The following is a 20,263-nucleotide window of genomic DNA, read 5'->3' on the forward strand; positions in this document are numbered from 1 at the left end:
CTTCTGGCTACAAGTGAGATTAATGGGCCTTTCATTAATTCTGCATTTTCCTCTTAAGGAACCTCCATACTATTTTCCATAAAGGCTGTACTTAATTACACCCCCAATAGTATATAAGCATTCCCCTTTCTTTATGTGTTTAACATTTCTTTTCTTTCTGAAAACAGCCACTCTAATATTTGTAAGGTGAGAGACAGTATTTTTTAAAATGTTATTTAATTATTTAATGGAAAAATCCATTAAAATATGAAACACTTTATGAATTTGCATGCCATCTTCACACAGAGGCCATGCTAATCTCTGTTATCATTACAACTTTAGTATATGTGCTGTTGAAGCAAGCACAAAGCATTGTGGTTTCAGCATGCATTGATAACTATTCTATGCAATGTTAAACACTTCAGCATTTACCTACTGGCCACTTAAATGTCTTTGAGAAATATCTATTTGGATTATTTGCCCAGTTTTAATTGGATGATTTGAATTCCTGCTATGAGTTGACTTAGTCAACCCATTATCAGTTACATGATTTCCAAACATTTTGTCTTAATCCACTCAGACACAAAGTAGGCAATTTACAAATAATGTAAAATATTCTTCATAACTTTGAAGGCACTGACAGATTCTGTGGCAAAGAATCCCTTTCTGTTTCAAAGACGGTACCTTGTTGCTATGCTTTCATATGGTATAAAACCACCAGATTCCCTCAAGCCTGTTCGTACTAGCACTATCTGGATTATGAGAGCGGAACTGGAGAACACACTTGACAATTATCTCTCAAAGACTCTCCTTTGTAATAGCATCATCTTGGTGGTGAGAGCTGTGTGACATTTCCATTCTGTCGTTGGTATCCTCACTCCACTGGTTCTTTTGCTGACAAGCGCTTTAGCTGTATACAATCCCGTTGGTCTGGTTTTACTTTGGTTGTCTGTGATTTTAGGGTTATGGATCTCCACTTTAGTAGTGTCCAGGTGATTCATTTAAATCCCTAAAACATGAAAGTTGATCTCTGTGTGTGGCCTTTCTTACACTATGGGTGTCAATCCCCTATGGGTTTATGTAACTGTGGGAGTCACAACAGTGAAAGGCTTCAGAATATGCAACAATCAAATCAAAATCAAACAAGTAATGAGTTCTTTGTTCCTGACAAAGCCTGGCTGGGTTTCATCAAACAACGCCCCTAGACTCGGGTCTGAATCACAGCTTTGCACAGCAGGGGTCATCACATCAAATCACATACAGTCGACCAGTGTTGCCTCAAGCACCACGGCTCAACATGGAGTTCCCCGTGCCTTTTGTTGTACACACAGTTCTCTGCTCTTATAGCAACAGTTAGAGAAAACAATGAAATTTAATATTTCCTTATTATCATCCACAAGTTGGCTTAACCATCTGTAATCCCAGCTCCAAAACTGCCAGCCATGGGATAATGCACACATGCAGTACACATACACACAAGCAGGCAAAACACACATATAAACCATAAAATTCTTAGAAGATTGTTACAGCTATACTCAATCTTTTTTATTGCTATTTACATTTGTAAACATAGTTGTTAATGCAGTACCTACTTTACAACAAACCATTATCAATAGAGTATTTATATTGTTTTTACATTTTATGGTACAACTGACATATAATAAATGGAACCAAACATATTCACAATACACAATCAATATGTCCTTACAAATTTATATACTTGTAGAACCAATACCACAATCAAGATAGTGAACATATTCATATTTCCATATACCTGCCAACGTTTGTAAAAAAGTATCCATTGGAGCTGGTATAGTACTGCATCTGTAGAGCAAAACACTGGAAAAACAGATTCTATGTTGTTTAATCTTGAGTATGGTAGCCTAGTTTCTTCAGTATGTTCTCTTATTTCATCAGAAAAGTGCTATCTACATATCTGTATATCTGTGAAGCCATTATCACTGTACACGTAGGACACAGAACCAGCCAGCAACTTCTCTGTTTCTCATCTTGTTCCAGGCTCGGTCAGGCTTCTACTATCTTCAGGGATTTAAAATTTTACTTCTAATTCATGTATGTGTGTAAGGCTGGAGGGATGTGCACATGCGTGCATGGGTCCTGTTGGGCAGCTACATGGGTCCTACCCTGGGAATCAAGCTCGTTGAGTTCTGTCATCAAGACACCTTCCCGACCCGTTTCTCCTTGCCCTCTTCTTAATCATCAGCGTCTATTCTTAAGGCTTCACACGAATAGAACTGTGTGCATGTGTGGGTCCACGAGTCTGTGCACACATGGGTATATCTGCTTGTATGTATACCTACAGTCATCAACTTCTTTTTTATAATTCTACATTATTAATTTCATTGAGCACATTGATAATTTCAATGTTGCTTTCTGAAGGTGGGTTTTTTTTTTCCCTTAATCCTTTTTCTTAAGCCACTCTGAAGACCTTTTCCATCAGTGTTCTGGTTTAAGTTGGATTTCCTTCTTATTCTACTTAAAAAAACTCCCCCTTTCCTTGCCATAAGTTTAGTCTTGTTCAGCAAGTTAGTTCTGTAATGTAATGACTGGAAATAAATTTTTAAATTTGTTTAAAAAATGAGTATCTTACTTTATAGACAGCTTATAGTTTACTCCAAAAGTTTGACTATGAGACCCTTCCTGTCCAATAATGCATTCTATTTTGTAAGTATATAGAAAAAGCACATTCCTCAACCTGATGCTGGGCTTTGTAATTTCCTACGCTAGTAAGTGTTATACAGAATGCTTCCAATCTTTTCCCTATAGCATCACTGAATTAATGAAGACTTACATCAAATAACAGATGCAAATCAGATGTGTCCAGAGAATTGGAGATTATTTCCCTCCAGGGATCTAAGTAGATGGTAAAATTACAAAATGAAACAAGTGGGTGATTGAAGCTTTAGCAACCCCATTTCTTTAATGACTTTCTAATAGTCTTTCCAAATTGTGTCTACTGAGATCACTAGCAACTTAACAAAACACCCAAACATGACAGCCCATTAGCTCTCGAGACAGGAGGTCAACCTTTCAGTATGTGTAATTACTCTGAGAGGAATATGAAGCATACAATGTAAGCTTTCTGTGAATATGAGTGTTTTGTTACTAAACGTAGCTTCTATCCCAGAAGCCAATATTACTTAAGAATCATCCTGTGGAAAAACACAGGCTGATCCTTGCTTTCTTTTAAAGCCTAGAAGAGGGGCCAAGCAGCCTTTCAATTCTGCTATCCTTAAACAGAACACATGCAATAGGGTGTCTCTCATGCAAGAACACTGGCCTTGGGGAGGAATGCCTGAGACAAGTGCTATGCCTCTTGCATCTTTCTAAAATAGTACAGTGCCATGTCTGTGGGTTTGAGGAAAATGGTGCGTCTGCTAAGCTCAGGCCAATGGCCAAGGACCCTTACATTAACTTAGCTGGCCAGTGTGCTGGCCACATCTGTTACTAGGGCTAGTCTTGCACTTGGAGAAGTAAGCTGTTAAACAGTATGATTCCCCAGAGAAGCACCCTTTCTAATACTAATTTTGTCATAGTCATACAGTGTGCCTATTAGTCTATGCTAAGACTGTCTTTAAGAAGTTACCTTCCAGCCGGGTGGTGGTAATCCCAGCACTCAGGGAGGCAGAGGTAGGAAGATCTCTGTGAGTTCGAGGCCAGCCTAGTCTACCAGCCTAGTCTACAAAGCAGATTCCAGGGCAGCCAGAGATACACAGAGAAACTCTGTCTTGAAAAATAAACAAAAAACCAAAAACAAAAAATAAGTTTCATTATCATAACAGTTAAAACAAGTAAACACCCTGCATTTTTAAGTAGTTTATAGCTCTTTGGAATGATTAAAAAAACAAAAATAAAACAAAGAACCCTCCACAGCCTGTTTCCTATACAAAATATGCATAATTAATAGTATATCATTACTAACATAACCTTTGCTGTTAACAATGCCCTTCAACATAAAACACCCTTCTGGAATATTTAAAATCTGAGTACAAACAGTATTTACTTCACTGTCTACTTTTCTAGGTTCATCTATGGGCTTCTTCATCAAGTGTAAGTAATTTATAACTTACAGTATACAGAGACCAGATAGGCTGTAACACTAGCAATGTCTCACTTTATCTTCATCTGAAGATATAAAGTATATACGGTCATAATGACTTCCTAAGTCAATCTGTCACTGTTAATGTATTTGAAAGACAATTATGCAATTTCTCTAAGTTTGATTTTTTTAATGTTCTATTATTTGTATTACATAATCAGTTCCTGGCTTCCTTCAGACCGTACGTCACCCCCCCCAACACAATCAGAGCATTTCAACTGGATGTCCTGGCAGATGGACGCTGCCAAGTTTACCAAGCACAGAGATCAATCACACGTGGCACTTGTTTCAGGAGAGGTAAAGTTTACTTAGACATCAGCAAAGACAACACCATTTCCATAGTCTACAGAAATACAGTAATTTACAGCTAGTTTGGTACATGGTTCCATGTTAAAAGAACAAATCTAATGGGAAAAGAAATGGTTCATCCTATTTCCCTGCACTTATCATAACTTAGTAAGTACATCAGTGTGTTCTGGAAGACGGCTGCATAGATCAGAATCCTACGGCTGCTGGCTAATATGCGTCATTATACAGCAACAATAACAGAAAACAAACAGGTACGGATACACAGTAAGCATGCGACCTAAGCTACTATTTGTAAGAAACAGGATGGACTTTAGTGAAGACTGAGATCGCACCATCAGTACTCGTGACAGTGACTATGGTATTCTACATGGCACACGAGTCCTCCTCTTTAAAAAAAATCTTGGCAAACTCGATCAGGTTGATCCAAGTTGTAGAGCAAATTTAAATAAAGACGAAGGAAAACTCCATTAGATATCGCTCTAAATATCCTAAGTAATCCATAAAGTACTGAAAGGTCACGTCTACTTGTCACCTCCAAATTTAAACAGAAGCATGCGCTGAGCCCCGGAACTCTGCACTGCTGACGCAGCAGCACCTAGCCACATGTGGAGGCCAGAGTGGAGGCCAGTGAGCAGAGAACACTGAACTGTGAAGAAAGGAGACGGCCAGCTCCTTAGCTTTGTTATAATGATTATATGCTGAAATAGTACTTTATTAAGTTAGGTAAGATATATTTTTATTAAAGTTAATTACACTTCTTAAACATTGCTACTAGAAAATTATAATTTCATTTTGGTTCACATTACATTTCCATTGAATACCACAGTCGTAAACAATACATGATTATGTTACTCTTAGAATTTACATTTAATCTTAGCCAAAAATCCAAGTGATAGCTTCAGAATTTAGCATAATTTAATCAGTCTGGGATACTAAACTCCCAAATACCACAAGTGTACTTTGCACATACCTTTTTATAAAATTTATTCTTATTCCCCTCCAGGGTATACATTTTAACTGTAAAGAATTCACAAGAGATTTAATCCTTTTAAAACTGTGGATACATAAGAGCTAAAGGAACTTCCATGCAGACTGGGATAGCACAGGAAGTACCATCAGTGAAGACACTGTCTCCAAGAAAACAAGCTGGCCTAACCAACACTTAATGCCCAGGATCCGACGCTGCACCATGAATCAGAGTCTACTGTTAACTGCAGTCTACTGGATGCTCTTTTTGGAAAATCTACAAGCAATGTAAACTAATAGTAGAATATACTATCTGAGATCTCTTTCTTCAGTGAAAGTCCCTCAGTTTTATAATGTTAAACTGTGCAATTAACTAGCATACAAAACCCCAAGTTTTAAAAAAGACATTGCTGTACTTTTAAAGTCTTTCTCTTTGTTTTTGTAATAGTATATAAATATTTGGTGTACTTCTAACACCTCATCTTTGATTTGTTTCCGGCTCAGAAACAGTACTGTGATCTAGTATAGTGTACACTCTATTACTCTCCTAGAACAAAATACACCAAAAGTAGAGCTGACTCTGGCCAGTGATACAGTCATGCATCAGCAAGCTCACTGAAGGCAAAGGCATTTAGACTTATACTACACACTTGCTTCTTCACAGTTCAGGTAGGAATATTTGTTTCAAGATTGTTTAAATCTTTTCTATCAGGTCAACTCAGAATAGGTCCTCAAACTACAGTATTATTGATAAAAATTTCTTTCTCATGTCAAACATATTCTGAGAAAATTATATGAAGTCACCCAGCCCAACTTCCTATTTTATCATTATCACTTTTAAGACACAGGAAAGAAACTGAGAATTGGGGTGGAATAAGGGACCTCCGCTGGGAAGTGCAGGACACGCTAATACATACGGGGGCTGTAGAGGGTGGCCATAGCTCTCCTTAAGAGTTCAGCCACCAATATTTAAAGACATTTATTAAATGTGTCTTGCACAACATGCTACTGCTTCAGCTTTTTATAACTCCTGTCTTCATACCACGGTTATTATGTCTCTAACTGCACCTAAACAAACAAGTGTAATAATTCATGTCATGTAATAACATTTTTCAGTGTCCAACACATGGCTCTACAGATGTATTCTTCAGTGAAGAGATGGCAGCAGTCCCCCTGGTGAGCTCTTAGTTTGATGGTAGAGCAATAGCTAACTAAGTACTTCTCATCTGTACCACTTCTTTAACCAACAAAAAGCTGCCTGCTTCAAATACATGACATTAAATATGGGAATAAATGAATGAATGTTTCCAGGGGAGAATTGTGTGAATTGATGTTAGTATACTTCCCCATGGCACATTAAAAACAAATAAACAAACAAACAAAACAAACAAAAAAACCCCACCAAAACCTCATTTGTATTATCTGTCACTTTATAAACACGAGCAGTGCTTTGAGGAGAGCGACTGCTAGGATGAAATAAAGGCTAATTCCTTAAGGAGATGAAAGAAAAGAATAACATGGTTTATAAACCACCAAACTCCTAATCAAACAGTTTTCACAAAATTTAGATAGGGCAAGTGGACACTTAAGTCAGTTTCCAACTTTGCTAGAGCAAGCTGTCTATTGGGAAAATTACCTTAAATAAGAACACTTTGAGCAAATATAAAGATTAATGGGATAAAGTCATGTAGACCTAGGCTCCAGATCTCTTCAGATGTGTGTATGTTCACAAACATACACTTAGATACCTAAAAAGACCCTCAACTCTGGTTGCAATGTTATACAATCTTGCCTTATATATTTAAACTTGATAATGTATTTTTCATACAAAGTAGCATACTTTACCCAAAACTAAGAATGTGGACAATGATTAAGAGAGATATACGCTAATATTCCTTCTCCAGTATTTATCGGTCTGACGTGTTAGTTTCCCATAACATGCAAGGCATTATGTGATATTCTGAACATGTCTGCATCTTACATCTCACACACGCAGAGAAAAAGAAGTCTTAGGAAGCAAAACAGCTGTCAATTTGCAAAACGATAGCAATTATTTTTCTCAATATGATTTTTAAAGGATGAGAAAGTTAACTGAAACAAAATATAATGTTCTCCACTTCCCCCAAACTGGAAATATAACACAGAAATTCTCTTAATGGGCAACATTTATGGTAACATTCCCAATACAGAACAAGCAGCATGGCAGCGTGGATTAGCTTTTGCATACTAACGCTCAATAGCTTGCAATGTATTGAGCATATTTTGCATTTTCTTTTTGGCCACAGAATATAATATTTTGTTCTGATTGATGAAATCTTCTACACCCTGAGGAACAACAACCAACTACTAAATATCAGGGCCAGCTTTATGGCTATGCTCTTGTTCGGAAAGCACAGATCAAATCAACTGCCCTGGGTTTGTGAGGCAATAGTCTCTGGTGGTTCTGTAGTAACAGGGATGGCCTGAGAAGGTACAGAAGTCACAGCTGGGAGCCTGAAAATTCCCCTCACACCCTAAACCCACACAGGAGACATTGGTTCCTGCATCAATTATGAACACAACATAATTAGAGATATATTATTCAAGAATGCTCTGCAAAGCACTTTGGAATTTTTACTGTAAAGAAAAATTTATTTGCTATCATGAAATATAATGGTACTACCTTCCCCTTCCCCACACAAATACATAAAATTTGAAATTTCATTTTAGTATTTCCCACTTTTCTTTTGTTGTTAGCAAGTGCTATTGAAGGGTCTTCCAAATAAGGCAAAGGGTCACTGGGGACAACCACCCGCTGTGAGGTGCACTGGTGTGGGGCCTGCTTCCCTTTGAGCACAGAATGCATAGGTTTAATTGTGTGCACGTGGACCCCTAGTTATGAAGCCTCCAAAACTCAAAATGTTAGTTGACAAAGGGAAAGAACAAATTCTAAGTCTTGGTATTCTTAGTAGGACACTCAAAAATTGCCAATTAATGAAATATAAATTACAAGATCCTATCTTCTCGAGTTCAGTATAAGATAACCTTGTAACCCACACTGAAGTAAGAAAGGCACTCAAGTTAAGATATTATACAGTTATTTTTAAAAAGACACTATGTGACAATATGTGGAATTCTTGGGGTGGCTTTTTCTTACCACTGTTTCTATGAAACTGAGTTTGCTAAGTTTCCTCATGCCCCCACATGCTTCTTGAGTAAGTAGAAGTTCATAACAGACCATGTGTGTTGAGGGTGGAGGAATATACATATTGCTAGGGTTTGCAGTTTTATTTAAGACAAAATATATGGTTTTTACAATATTCAAAAATTTTTGAATCAAGCATTTAAAAAAATTCTAATAGCAAAATAACAGTAAACCCAAGAAGCTTTCTAAGGAAAAAAAGGATTCTTCATTTTACAACTGAATTGCCCCTAACTTAGGGAGCCAACTGAGATGCCTGTATGGTGGCGGTTCCGTGCCTAAGTTACATTTGGCCCATGTCAGACACCACCTTGTGCTGTGTAAGAGAAACTACAAGACGGACAATTTGTAACAAGTTCTACACACACACACACACACACACACACACACACACACACACACACCAGGAACTAAGAGACTCTGAACATTAGCTGTCTACCGCACATGCTTTCTACAGACTGCTGCATGTAAACTCAAAAGCTTGCTTCTACGTTGTATGTTACTTAGCCCTTATTTGAAACTCTAAGTGGCTTTTGGTGATAATCTGTACACATTTAACTCTAAGACGATTAACAAATGTGAGCCTGAGCACCAGCAAAAACAAAGGGAAAAGAATGAATGAAGCATTTAGCTTAAGTTAGAACTGTGCCCCAAGAGTAAGAAATGTCTGTCCCAGAATTTCTTTAGAAGTAATACGAGATAGTAACGGGTTTAAAATTCTTAGTCTTAAAAAATGGCTCATGCAGGTTCCAGGAGTCCCTAAAAGGCCCGCAGTTCAAGTTGGGGATTGGGATTACTCACATACAAACACAGATCAACAAGTCTCTAAATCCAAGCATTACGCCATCTGCTCAAATGCCCCGGCTCTGTATGCAAGATCTGCTCTTCAACATCATTTAGTGAAAGAAAACAATAATCTTACCAAGTGGATCTTATTGACACTGAGAGTTTTTAGTGTAGACAAACAGCTAAGAGAATTCTAGAGTTCCATCTCATGGCTGAGAGTTAGCAAGCCTAAACAAGATAATGAAGACAGCAAATCTAAATCTCACCAATTTTACATGTGAGAGTTTTCCTTAAGTATTAACGAAGGTAGCCCACATCACTAACTTATAACTCATTAATTTCCTGATCATTATTCCATCATTTATGATCAATCTTTCCCTTCTTCAAAGAGTGAGTTAGTCAACTTAATAAACAGTTATTAAGTCCTTATTATGTGCAAGGCATATGATATAACCTGGAAATACAATTACCAAAATACACAGCCTTAAAAAAAGGTAGGGTGGGGTTGTGGTGAGAGCAGATTCAACGTGTCAGTCTAAACTAACTAACTTTTCCTTTTAACAGCAACATATGTACAGAAGGATGTGACTAAACAAGCCCTACATTATATGGATTCTTTCTATGGCATTAGTTCATTTGGTCAAAGATACAGTAGCCTGCCAAACAGTTAGAGAAAACATACAGGGAAATCCTAAGTCCTGTGAACGAACTCTTGAAAATGCTAATTTCAGATGTAATGTAGCAAAAGCCACACAGAAACAGGATCTTTTAGATATCTGTATTTTTACTACCTACTTTCTACTTTACTAGGAAGAAGAAACCACGGTATATATTAGAGGACTCCACAGCTTCAGGAAGGGGTAGGCTGAGCCTTAGAGGACACAAGAAGGCAGCTAACACCAAAGATGATCAAGAAGCTGAGTGGAAGATATAAAAAGGAATGGAACACTATAAAAAGTTAGCAGATGTTCATACAGCATAGCCTATGCTCATGGCCTGACAAACATCAAATATAAGCCCTATTGCTTCGGAAACTAAAAAGGATGCTGTCAAGAAAGGTAATACCGAGTAAAGACAGGGGTCGGCAGCAATAACTGCTGTCATTTCTACTCAATCTCAGGGAAGTTAAACAACATGTAATTGTTTTCCTATAGAGATCCATGTAGAACTTGAGGTATTTGATGATTCAAACTATGCTTTGTAAATAGAACTGTGGAATTATGTTAACAATGTTGAGTATTTTTATCATCTAAATACTATAAAATGGTAAACATAACTTTGCCCCAAGAAAGTAAGCTCTATCTACTGGGGCCAGCAGAATTTTTTTTTCTAGTATCCTAAGTGCCTCCTCACTCAGCTCAGCAGTCTGCCACCCAATAAGACCATCATGCCCTAGCTAAAGTTTATTTTTTTTCTCTTAATAAAGAGTGCCTAACTCAAGTACAAGTGCCCACCAGAGTGAGACAGGAGCAGTTTGCTTTTCCCTCTGTTCCTCTGTACCAAGTGTGAAAGAGATCATGCAAAACATGATGGCGGTGCTTATTTCTATAATCACTGCTTACATTTTGCACATATATGGGATAAGAGACAGCTTCCACCATTGTGCTGGCTTAGTTCTATGTCAATTTGATACAAGCTAGAGTCGTCTGAGAAGAGAAAACCTCAGTTGAGAATATGCCTCCATAAGATCAGGTCATAAACAAACCTACAGGGGAATTTCTTAATTAGTGGTTGATGAGAGAGGGCCCAGATCACTGTGAGCAGTGCCACTTTATGGGCTGGCAGTCCTGGGTGCTAAAAGAAAGCCAAATGAGCAAGCTATGGAGAGTAAGTCAGTAAGCAGCACTCCTCCATGGCCTCTGCATCAGCTCCTACCTATAGGTTCCTGCCCTGCTTGAGTATTGCCCTGAAATCTCTCAGTGATGGATTGTTACCTGGAAGTATAGGCGAAATAAACCTTTTCCTCTCCAAGTTGCTTTTACTCGTAGTGTTTCATCATAGCAATAGAAACCCTAACCAAGACAACCATTAAAAGGAGAGAATACGAGAGGGGCACCTTTTATTCATACTCCCTGTGTTTAAGCTAGGTATTAAATTCACGACATAGGAGAGATAATAGCTTCAGTGGGCATCCCTGAAAAAAAGACACACAATAAAAGAATATGGACCAGTGAGTGATGGAAAGCAGGGAATGAACTGGTAAGATAAAGAGAAGGGATGCACACAGGGGAATCACGGCTCATCCCAAGGGGTGAATATAGTAAGAGAGACAGAGACGGTATTCGACCCATTCCCACCCCCGCTTCCCCAACCTGAAAAACACAGCCCTTGTTATTGAGATATAGCTATAATGTGGACTTTGGTACTTATCCCTGATGAATTTAGTATCAACGTGTTTTGTTTGACTTTAAAAGTAAAAATTGAACTAATGCTTAAAACTAGCCTTCCTCCCTAGATTTTGCCAGTAAACTCCGACAAGCCACTTGACAAAAACTGCAGTTTGTCCAGTATAGTCTTAGAAACTTAAATTTTATAAAGAAAGCTTTACAGGACTACATTTATATGTGGTTTTCTCCCACTTTTCTTGAGTAATTTTAAAAGAAAAAAAGTAGTAATAACTAAAAATGGCATTTCTGGGTTTTTTTAAAAAAAGAATTTATTTTATAAGGGCTGACTTACTGTTTTGGCATATACCAAATACGAGGTAAAAACAATCTATCAAAACTAGTAATAAAAATAATTTTCCAGTACTACTATTACATAAACTTTTAAGTTAGTTTAGTTTCTTTTAAATAATCATTTAAAAAATAGATTACATTGGAAGCATTTTTTTCTATATAAATGCTAACACTCCTGGCTTTGGTTCTCTTAGTCGGTAACTGGAGAACATTCTTGAGAAAGAAGTGGCTTACATTTGCACATATCCATCCATCTAGCCATTTTATTCTCAAAACTGCAATTAGAGCAAGTCCTTTTGCACATCTATGAATATTCCTAAGCTGAACTGCAACTTAAAATTTCAATTTTTAAAGAAACTGCTTATGTAGCAACTGAACTGAGGTGGGTAAAGGTATGTGAACCAATCTCAAGAACCAAATGAAAAGCCCCAATATTAAAATAAAGGGCATGGAATCAAACAGGAAAACTTAAGACTCACTGTTTAGCAAGAAGGAGCTATACAGTTATTTTGTACCCAAAGGAATGCCAGCTCTGAGCAAAATAAATAAAACAAAACATTTCTTACAGACTTTAAGCTGTAGATGAAGAATTCAGAGTTAGCCAGTCAGTCCATGCAGCTATGGCGTTGAGAAAGGAAAGCAATATTGCACTAAAAGGGGATTTCTTAGGATGAATCCACACCTTTCACTGACTTAAAGTCACCAGCCATTTCCTGTATGCATTAGCATACCTGGCTTGCTCTACATTCCGACAAGTGGATAATACTTGATCAATAAACCTGTGCTCCATCTCTAGGCCTAGAGAGTCTGGAGCTGGGGTCCGCTTCAGGCGTTTGGTTTCCTGGGAATAGCCTTGTTTGCTAGAGTCATTCAGTCCGTCCACTTCCATTGCCTGAGATAGTTGAGGGCTTGCTGGAATTAGGTGTAAGTCATTCAAAGTACCCCCAGAGCAGTCTGCAGGTGACAGGTGAGTCAAGTTGAGAGGACACCTGCCATTTAAGTGATGTTGAAGGTAGAAAATATGCCGCCTGTGATGGGGTGGAAGAAAGAACATCATCACAAAAATCAAGATTTCTAGGCAAAAGAAGTCGATAATTTAAAAGTACAAAGTATTAGCTAACACCCAGTTCATAATCCAGAGCTGTCTGGGGGGAAAAGAAAAATGACTTAAAAGATCAGGGCTTCAATCCTTGCTACTGGTTTTTGAGAAAATAGTATTGCTGTAAAGACTTCCCAATAAACATTTACTCAACTCACAGTGAGTTTTCAGTTCTAATTCTAACATGAATTAGAAACAGTAAAAGCTCAATATCTCCATAAATAATCATATAAAACAAAATACCAACTTCATTTAGAATTTTTGAAGAAATCAGAAACAAGGTACATTAAACAATTCCTCCATACTAGAGGCATAGTTCATAGCCTCTACCTAGTTCTTTCTGAAGACATTTTTATTGCATTTATTTATGTGTGCGTGCGTGCATGCATGTGTGTGTGTGTGGTATGTGTGGGTACAGAAGTCAGTTCTCTCTTTCCACCAAGCTCAATGCTCCAAGTTGTAGGGATGGGACTCATGCCATCAGGCTAGTTGGCAAGTGCCTTTACTCACTGAGCCATCCCACCAGTCCCTGGTGTTTTTTAAATCTCGAAGAACACACCTGTGGCAGTTGGTCTTATTTAATTAAGCTTTCTCTTAAACCTCCGCTTTGGTCTTCCATATCAGTATTCGGCAGAGCTGCTAGGCTCTGAGCAAAGCACATAAAAGACGACACTCCTGTTTTGAATCTCTTAAGAGCAGTTATCACCTGGAATTGCTTATTAAAACAAAAACTGCTCTGCATAATCTCCAAACGGTTTTCATGGTAAACACATCTGCTACACAAACTATAACATGACATAAGAGGTTCTAAGTTGTTACATCTCATCATTCACTCAAGGGCTAAGGTCTTACTATGTCTTACTATCAATGTTTTAAGTCTCTGTGCCTTGCTACTGTGAGGATGAGGTCCAACAGAGCAACAAAGTCACTAGCACAATAGTCGCACAGGCTGTCTTTCTTAAGACTTTGTGTGAAAAGACCATTGTCTCCTCATGAAGGTTCAAGAAAAAAAGAAAGATAATGTCTGCCTTCTGAGTGTACTCAGTGTGGACTACAGCTAACAGACCGGCTAAGCAGTCCACGGCAAAGACTAGACTGGAGAAAGGGGTGGGGGCTCAGTAACTCAGGAAATAGATTTTACAATCCTTATCCTTATCTAGCACAGACAAGTCTTTTGTTTGTAGACTGAATCCTGTGATCTGAAGTAGAATTCAGATTTATAAAGCTGGAAATACTTCCAAACAGATAAATAAATGAAGCATTAACTCGCCTGGACTTCATTCCAGCATGAAGTTTATAGTATCAAATGTTCTCAAAACCCAGGTCAATAAAATTGTTGGCCTTTCTGATTATTATTATACTTAGATAATTAATGTGCAGATCCTGAGAGTAGGGAAAAAGATAAAGCTTACCTGATATTCATGGTCTAATCATTAGTCTCAATCCTAACTGCATCAAAATGATCTAAAAGGTTTTACTTTTCTTAAAAACACATGGCAGCATCCCATCCCTGATACGTTAATTGCCAGGATCTCCAAAGAGGCATGAAACATTTTTATGTTTTATTTTGTTTTGTTTCTATACTAGTTTGGAAGTAACACAAGTCATTCTGTTGTGTGCTCAAGTGTGAATCTAAACCACAGGCAACGTTGTGTGTGAGAAACCTCATATTAACAATGGTGATGAGATGCTCAACTTTTGTTGATGCCCTTTCCTCAGTCAGGAAACCAGAGAGCCATATTCACGTTCACAGACAGAAGTCAGATATAACAGGTTCTGCAGCCAGTTAATCCACAGGATGTGGATTTTTCTCTCCTCTTACCTATGACACCAAAGGGTTTCATGTCCTGGATAGGAATCAATAAGATCTGTGCAGAATTCCACTTCTTCTTCTAGGAGCTGGGTAAGATCTATCCTTGGTTCCTCTGTTGAAGCTGCTCCTTCTTCATCTTTTGGCTCATCTTTCAAAGAGTTTTGCTGCAGCGCAGAAGTGTCCGTTGCAGTCTGGCTAATCAAAGATTTTAACAAAAACTGGCGATAGTGAAATCCACTGTGGTCTGAAACGTGCATGGACGCCCAGTGTTTAGTAGAAGATAGCTCATCAAGAAGGATCTTGAAGGAAGAAAAGGAACGTGAGAAGAGTGTTTACAAAAGTGTCCTTTCCGCATCACCACCTGTGCTCTGCTCCGATTCACTGTCACCAATCTCTGTATACAAAGTTCCACATGCTGTCCCCTTGGAAGCTGAATATATGTGAGCTTCCCTTGTCTCTTATAAAGTGAGAAGAATTTTTTTTTTTGAGAACAGAGTTTAAGGACTTACATTCTTTCATTTCACCTTATCGCACTGTGAATGGCCAACAAAGAAAACCAAGCTCAAAATTAATGAATTTCTGGGTAGTTATTTATAAGTAATACTATTGGGGAAGGGGAATAAACAACATCAATTAAGAGGTGATTTTGATTCTTATTACATTTAAAACTTTCATCCTACTTGTACGAATATGCTCTATACTTTCAGTAAGGGATTCCAAATGCTTTCCACAAGAAATGACATAAATGCACGGACTGTGTCTGTCTGTTCCCACTTCTGAATTCTAAGGGCTAAGTACAAACTATGATGTACAAAAAACTAGAATTTCCCAAGGGCCTTAATTGTCACCCTTTGCCTCAAACTGATAGTACTGAGTGGATGAGATATAATTAGGTTTTAAAGTATTTAAAACATTATACTACAAACTAATGAATTTCAAAAGGAATGCTCAAAGTTGATTTGTGAAGCAATATTATTTAGCACTGGTTAGACAGGTGGCTATCAGTGAAACATGCCATCACAACCTGACATGTTCCATTGGGGGAGTTGTTGGGGTTTTGTTTTGTTTTGAGACAGGGTCTCACTCTGTAACTTGGACTTCCTGGAAGTCACTATGTAGCCCAGACTGGCCCCAGACTAGCAGTGATTCTCCTGCTCAGCTTCCTAAGTGGTGGGATGACAGGTGAGAGTCACCATCCCTGGCTTCTACAGACGGTTTTCAGACAAGCCAAGGAAAGGACCACACACTTGTGAGCAGAGAACAACAGAGACAGTGTGCACCACTGCGTATGTGAGACGGGGGAGAGGATCTTGGTACAGGAAAAGCATTTGCTAGAAACTTTAAAGCAGGGAGAATGCACCAAATGACCTCTACCTTCCAGCAAATATTTTTCCTGTACCGAGATCCTCTCCCCGTGTCTCACATACCTTTTCTTTTTCAGAAGAAATCTTTCCTTTCGGAAGCCTCACAGTGCATATACATTTTCACAGAAAGAACTGTTGCATGTGTTTTCATTATCATTAAATTGTAAGGATATTTGATTTTTAATATAACAATAAATTTGTACAGGATACAAACTTGATGTTTCCATTCTCTTCTGCTCGCTAGCAACAGAGCAGATATGCAAATGCTTCATGAATGAATGAAGGCAGTGGAAAGTATCAAGGACTAGGATTTCCAGTCTGGATGGGCAAAGTCTACCGTTTTAAAGTTTTGTCATGTCTCCTTTAAATTCGTTTTCTTTTTAAATTTTGTTTTACTTTTGTTCAGACAGGGTCTGGTGATGTAGTTCAGGCTTGCCTAGAATTCATGATCCTTCTGCACCAGCCTATGGGGGCTGATCCTTAACTTTTAATGGGTACAACATTGCCACTACCTTTATTTACAAAGCTATAGCTGGCAAGTCTTCAAGAAAAACATTTGGTTTCAGAGTGAACAAAACCAGAGTCATTTCTACTTGAGCTTGTATCTGAATAATATCATTTAAGGGTCATTATTATTATTATGACCTGGACCACTGTCTGTAGGACTGTGTGATTCATCTACAGAAGCTGGTCTGGCTTCTCAGTATGGACTGAAAATACCACAGCTACCTAAACTGAATGTATATAGCAACACGGAAAACCATGTTGTTCTGACTATATATTTCTCAATTTTAAAAAAGCTTATTTGTTATTTAATGTTGAGACAAAAGAAATACATAAATGAATTTTTTTCAATAAAGACCACTTTAATTATTTTAAAAACCATCTTAAAGGGGCTGGGAGATGGCTCCATGAGTGAAGTGCTTGCCACACAAGTGTGAGGGCTTGAGTTCAGATCTCTAGCACCCATAGAAAAAGCTAGGTACGGGGCACACATCGGCAATCCCTGTGTTAGGGAGACGGAAACTGGAGGATCTCTGAGGTTTGTTTGTTGGTTAGTCCAGCCACTTCAGTAAGTTCCAGGTCCAGTGAGAGACTATCTCAAAAAGGAGGTGGCTAGGTCCATGTCTCCATGGCAAAAGCATTGGTTCCACAAACATGAGGACCTGAGTTCAAATTCCCAGTCCCATGAATAAAGTGAGGCATGGCTGCACATGCCTATAACCCAGCACTGGGGGTCAGAAACAGGAAGATGCCAAGAACTCACTGGCCAGCCAGCTAGCCAGAATGGTGAGTTTCCAGTACAGCGGCAGATCCTGTAGCCAGGTACCAAGATTCAGAGCAAGAGAAGAAGACACGTGACTGCTTGTATATCTGTCCACTCACATGTATACAACACACACATACACACGCACACACAAGGGAGGGGAGACAGAGAGAGAGAAAGAGAGAGAGAGAGGGAGGGAGGGAGGGAGGGAGGGAGGGAGGGAGGGACGGAGACAGGGGGAGGGGGGAGGTGGTGGTAGAAAGCAACGGAAAGACCCTAAATCGGCCTCTGCCCTCTACATTCACACATGTGCAAGAGTATATCCCAGATTGAGGCTTTTTAAAGGAAAAAACAAAAACCCTACTCTTCTTTTTTTCTATGTGTAAAGATGCATATTAAGTCAAAGAAGAAACAAGGAACTTCACAGCATTTTCTGATTTAAGTTTTTTTCCCTTAAAAATTAGAATAAAAGGGTATACAGGCAATGATTTAAAAACAAATATAGAAATTACTTTTAAGTGACTTTAAAAACACAAAGGACTGACTTAAGTGTCAGGTACTGACAAAATGAAACTTTTTAAAAATATACCTTCCTTGCTCTTATTCTTTTCCAAGTTCCACATAAAAAGGTGAATAAATAAACAGAGCCACGGGGCTACAGAACAGAGGGGTTGGCCAGTTTAAAATGAAATACTGAAAACACACATGTCAGTAGTCACACACATTTCTAATAACTTTCTCCAGTCATACAAGTGATTGCCCTGGCTATGTTTTTCAATGTGACACAAACTGGAGTCATTTAAGAAGAATGAATCTTAACTGAGAAAATTCTTCCCTAAGACTGGCCCATAGACAGGTGGGGTACTGGTCTTGATTAATGACTGATGTGGGGGCCCATCCCATGGGAGGCAGTGCCACCTCTGGGCAGGTGGTCCTGGGTGGTAAACAATGTGAGTAGGTGATGAGGAGTAAACCAGTGCTCCTCGTGGCCTCTGCTTCAGTTCCTGCCTCCAGGTTCCTGCCTGACTTTCTACCCTGTTGCATTTGGGGACAGTGTGACCTGAGAGTTACAAGATGAAATAAACCCAGTTTAGTCAGTGGTAAAAATGATTATGTGAAACATGAGTAATAAAAACTCAAAGAGAGAAAGTGGGGTTCAACCTAAAGGTCAGAAAAGCAAAACAGCCAACCACTGGCCCTTACCTCTACCACAGTCAGAAATGGTGATTCTGCCTTCAGGAATCTCAGAATGAGACTGTGACTGAGAGCTGTCTCCTCCCATTTTATATCCCTCTCTAGGGCTGGGATTAAAGGCGTGCACCACTGAAATTAAAGGTATGCACCGCCTACTTCGTATGGCAACTAGTGTGGCTACTGGGATTAAAGGTGTGTTCACCACTGCCTGGTCTATAAGGCTGACCACTGGGGCTGTTTTACTCTCTGATCTTAAGGCAAGCTTTATTTATTAAAATACAAATGAAATGCCACTATAATTATGAACAATAATAATATGGAGGAATAGAAAAAAACACATCACATATTAACCTACGGGGAGATAACTTCTGAACTGATTCTATTCTGCTTAAATTATAAGCACATTAGTAATGGCTAATCTTCATTGCCAACTTAGTTGGATTTACAATCAGTGTGGAAATACACTTCTGGGTTTGCCATTGTGGGTAATGACTTAACCAAGGGCAGACCCATCCTGAATGTGAGCAAACTATCCTGTGGGTTGGGTCCCAGACCTAAGAAAGCAAGCTGAAATAAGAGATACCTTTCAAGATACCTTGATAGAGGGAGCCATTATGGGGTTAGGGAGAAGCCTGGCGTTAGAGAAATTCTCAGGAATTCACAAGGATGACCTCAGCTATGACTCCTAGAAACAGTGGAGAGGGTGTCTGAAAGGGCCTTCCCCTTTAATCAGATTAGTGACTATCCTAACTGTCATCATAGAACCTTCATCCAGGAGCTGATGGAAGCAGATGCAGTGACCCACAGCCAAGCACTGGGCTGAGCTCCTGGAGTTCAGTTGAAGAGAGGGAGGTGGGATCATATGAACAAGGGGGATCAAGAGCATGATGGGAGAAACCCGAGACAGCTGACCTGAGCTAGGGGGAGCTCATGGACTATGGACTGACAGCTGAGGAACCTGTATGAGACCGAAATAGACCCTCTGAATATGGGTGACGGTTATGCGGCTTGATCTATCCCGGGTGCATGAGCTGGCTTTTTGGAGCGCACTCCCTATGGTGGGATACCTTGCTCAGCACTGATAGCAGGGAGGGGCTTGGTCCTGCCTCAAGTTGGTATTGCAGACCTTGTTGACTCCCCAAGGAAGGCCTTACCCCCTCTGAGTGGATGGAGGATGGGAAGGGGGAGGTGGAGGGCGGGAGAAGGGGAAGAGGGGGAAGTGGGATTGGTATGTAAAATGAAAAGAAAATTTAATAAAAAAAAATGAAGAAAAAAAAAAGAAAGTGAGCTGAAAAGCAGCATTCACCTGGCTCTGTTTCCTGACTGCTGCTGCTGCCACGCTTTCTCCTCCATGATGGACTACACGCCCTCAGAACTATGAGTAAAGCCCTCCTCCCACATGTCTCTTCTTGTCACTGCCATAGCGGCTGAGCCTTCTGCAAGAGCGCCTTTCAGTACTGCACCATTGCGCAGCATCCCTCCTCAGGATGAGTGCGCAGCTATGCCC

At 39.1% G+C, this 20,263-nt stretch overlaps 1 protein-coding gene and 1 non-coding gene across 2 annotated transcripts in view; both read right to left on the minus strand.

The window, feature by feature from the left end:
• Window positions 1-240: 240 nt before the first annotated feature.
• Window positions 241-345, minus strand: LOC130880880 (U6 spliceosomal RNA). The gene has a single exon (XR_009057674.1). It is a non-coding gene; the product is annotated as a U6 spliceosomal RNA (small nuclear RNA).
• A 4,037-nt stretch (window positions 346-4,382) lies between these two features.
• The window catches only part of Ptar1 (protein prenyltransferase alpha subunit repeat containing 1), a 46,891-nt gene continuing 31,010 nt past the window's right edge, over window positions 4,383-20,263 (minus strand). Inside the window, exons 6-7 of the mRNA XM_057777494.1 lie at window positions 14,941-15,230; window positions 4,383-13,047 (exon numbers count right to left, since the gene is read on the minus strand). Coding sequence (XP_057633477.1) covers window positions 12,705-13,047; window positions 14,941-15,230 — 633 coding nt within the window. The 3' untranslated portion in view covers window positions 4,383-12,704. The remainder of the gene's footprint in view (window positions 13,048-14,940; window positions 15,231-20,263) is intronic.

This window comes from Chionomys nivalis, chromosome 8 (assembly GCF_950005125.1).
Source record: "Chionomys nivalis chromosome 8, mChiNiv1.1, whole genome shotgun sequence".
Lineage (NCBI taxonomy): Eukaryota > Metazoa > Chordata > Mammalia > Rodentia > Cricetidae > Chionomys > Chionomys nivalis.